The sequence below is a fragment of the Nylanderia fulva genome, unplaced genomic scaffold (assembly GCF_048542155.1).
Source record: "Nylanderia fulva isolate GAGA-0341 unplaced genomic scaffold, ASM4854215v1 Scaffold248, whole genome shotgun sequence".
Classification (NCBI taxonomy): domain Eukaryota; kingdom Metazoa; phylum Arthropoda; class Insecta; order Hymenoptera; family Formicidae; genus Nylanderia; species Nylanderia fulva.
In genome coordinates, this window is record NW_028190312.1 from 37048 (window position 1) to 40145 (window position 3098).

Here is a 3098-nt window from a genome sequence, read left to right on the forward strand (position 1 = left end):
TTCGATTCCCGCTTCAGCGACTTTTCGGACCTATATTTTTCTCGCTTATTTCTCCATATGTAAGTTTCGAAATTAATTTATATGTGGAACTTTGGGATCTCAAATTGAGATACAGTTCCGTTTAATTAATTTTTCGTTTCGTTTCCTTGGCTCTATTGCCCAGCTTAGAAGACAGCATACTTATATTATTTATATTGAGAGCCGACAAAAATATTTATTTTAGAGTTTATTCACGCCTTGGGCTAATCACGGCGGTATTTACTAACATCAACTAAAAAGGCAAATGAAAAATATAGGATCGAAAGGGTCTGAATAGCTTAGTTGGTAAGAGCAGTCGCCCGGAAAGTGAAAGACGCGGGTTCGATTCCCGTTTCAGCGACTTTTCGGACCTATATTTTTCTCGCTCATTTCTCCATATGTAAGTTTCGAAATTAATTTATATGTGGAACTTTGGGATCTCAAATTGAGATACAGTTCCGTTTAATTAATTTTTCGTTTCGTTTCCTTGGCTCTATTGCCCAGCTTAGAAGACAGCATACTTATATTATTAAAAAAAAATGTTTCCCCTCCTCTCCTTCGCATCCCTCTCCCGCCGTACCTCTCTCGCCGTCGACTCTCTCGCCACAGCATCTCTCGCCACAGCATCTCTCGCCGCAGCATCTCTCGCCGCTTAATCCAGGCGTGGATCCCGAGCCGCCACATCCAAGCTTGGATCCCTCTCTCGCTCTGACGGGAGAGCGCGTATACCGCCGCGCGTTGCCTCTTTCTCTTGCTTTGACTGCGCGCTACCTCCTTCTCTCTCGAATGTGTGCATCTCTCTTACTCTCGCGCCGCCGCCGCTGCGGCCCGTCTTCTCTCTCGAATACGTGCGTCTTCTTTCTCGCCTCCAATCTTTTTTTTTATTTGTATTAATTTTATTTTTATTTTAATACATTTTATATAATTTTATGTTATTTTATTTTGTATATTTGTATCTTTTATTATATTTCTATTTTATAAATTAATATCCTCCTTACCTCTTGTTCCCTTTTAAATTATAAGACAATATAAAGAAATCTCTCTCTCTCTCTCTCTCTCTCTCGCCTCCAACCTTTTTTTATTTGTATTAATTTTATTTTATACTATTATACTTTTATATATTTTTATTTTAATACATTTTATATAATTTTATTTTTATATTTTTATATTTGTATTTTTTATTAAATTTCTATTTTATAAATTAATATCCTCCTTACCTCTTGTTTCCTTTTAAATTATAAGACAATATAAAGAAATTATTAAAAATTATTTTAGAAACTCTCTTTTCTCCTTCGCGTCTTATTTCGCCGGCTCTCTCGCCGTGCCTCTCTCGTCGACGGCCCGAGCCGCCCACCCGCTCTTGAATGCGTGCGTCTTCTGTCTCTTAATGTCGCGTGCGCCATGTAAGATAAAATTATCGATTCTGCCGCCGCATGAATGCGGCCCGTCTTATCTCGTAAGATAATAATATTGATTTTTTCTCGCTGAAAGCAGGCTTGGATACGACAATGTCCTTGACACGATAATTATCTCTTGCAAAGTATGTAACGGGTGGCGCGAAAATAAAGTACACCATGATATATACATATAAGTATTTATTTGTCTTATATTTACTACATAATTATATAAAGTTTTATTACATATTAAAAACTAAAGCCACCAGCTCGCAATCGACAAGTTGGTGCATGTTGAAGGCGTTGCTAGCGCGTATCGCATTCGGCAATTCTCTCGCATTCGTTACAGTGGATGCAATATTGGAGAATTGCGTATATTTGATATCGACCGTTGCGATGAGCCTCGTCAATCGATCGAACATTATTTCGATGCATGAATCAAGGTCGAACATACGACGTAACGTCGATTCGACCATCATCATGCGCACGTCCGCCGATTCGAGACTTATGAGCTTGGTGTCGTTTATCTTGTGAAAACGTACTGTTAGCGGCCCGACACTTATAAAATTATACACATCGTTGCTGGAAGAGTCATTGTTCAGATAATTGTGAATAGCGTGACGTTGCTCGTAGAGTCCTTTCCACGTTTTGAGAGATAGTATTAGCTGTTTTCCTCGATGATCTCCTATGGCGATCTCCACGTAACTCGGCGGATCCACTCTGATGCCGATTTCGAAGAATTTGAATTACGTGGCCGTCAATGCGTATCGTCTTCCAAGTATGCGAACCGCACGAGGCTCCAGCGAAACGCTGTAAAAATTAGATAAAAATTATAACTCGTAAAAAATATAAAAAAGATAAAAGTATATAATACAAAATATAAAATATATAAAATATTATATATAAAATATAAAAAAGTTATACTTACTCGTCGCATTTCTTCTCGCACGTTTCATCATGTCTCGGCATGTAGTAATTCATGCTGCTTCTTTGAACCGAAGGTATTAAAAAAAGTGAACCGTCAGTCAGAACAGTCGACGAGAGACTGATCGTATAAAAAGTACTAATAATCGAGTAACGATCATTTTTAAAATATTAGGCGAAAGGGATTCTTAGAAATATATCTGGAGGAAAAGACAAATATTTAAAAGTAGTGGGGGTAAAAGAAATTCTTAGAAATACGATTGCGTAAAAAATTTTTTAAAATATTAGGAGAAGGGATTTCTTAGAAATATCTAATGAGGGAAATAACAAAGAGAATAGTATGTAAACAATATGTTTATTCAAAAAAACGGATGATCGTCTAATCCAAGCCTGGATTCTGCGGCCGACCAACAATTAAATAATTTAAATACATTTTGTAACGCGCAATTTTTTACATGTTTATTACACCGTAGAGTATATGTGGGATCTAATTAATTTAATGCAGGCATATCTTCATATATGGCATCCAAGGTCTCAATGATGAAACTGCTGCTCGCATCGTCCACTATTTCGGCCAGCCATTCTCGCTTTTCGAGTTCTTTTACATACACGAGAGAGGACTTCTCGTCCTCTTCGTCTTGTTCATTTATGCCAATGATAGCTGCCGTGATCAAGCGCTGAGCCTCCTTGCAGTATGGAACATTTCCATCCTCCCAATGCAAGCTGTGATGATGCTGAATTATCCATGAGACCTGGCGCCTT

The 3098-nt window shown here is 37.9% G+C and overlaps 1 protein-coding gene across 1 annotated transcript; it reads right to left on the minus strand.

Moving 5' to 3' along the window:
• Positions 1-1654: 1654 nt before the first annotated feature.
• On the minus strand, positions 1655-2393 carry LOC146723003 (uncharacterized). The gene is made up of 2 exons (XM_085483361.1): positions 2341-2393; positions 1655-2150 (listed from the first exon to the last, which is right to left on the minus strand). Exons 1-2 carry the CDS (start codon positions 2391-2393, stop codon positions 1655-1657), a joined length of 549 nt encoding a protein of 182 aa, XP_085339487.1.
• Between the last annotated feature and the right edge of the window lie 705 nt (positions 2394-3098).

Bases quoted from the DNA above. Each gene is read 5' to 3' on its own strand.
- LOC146723003 (XM_085483361.1), bottom strand. From the start codon at position 2,393: ATGAATTACTACATGCCGAGACATGATGAAACGTGCGAGAAGAAATGC. The intron at 2,151-2,340 runs GTAAGTATAACT...GTAATTCAAATT, and splicing joins TGCGAGAAGAAATGCGACGA to CTTCGAAATCGGCATCAGAG.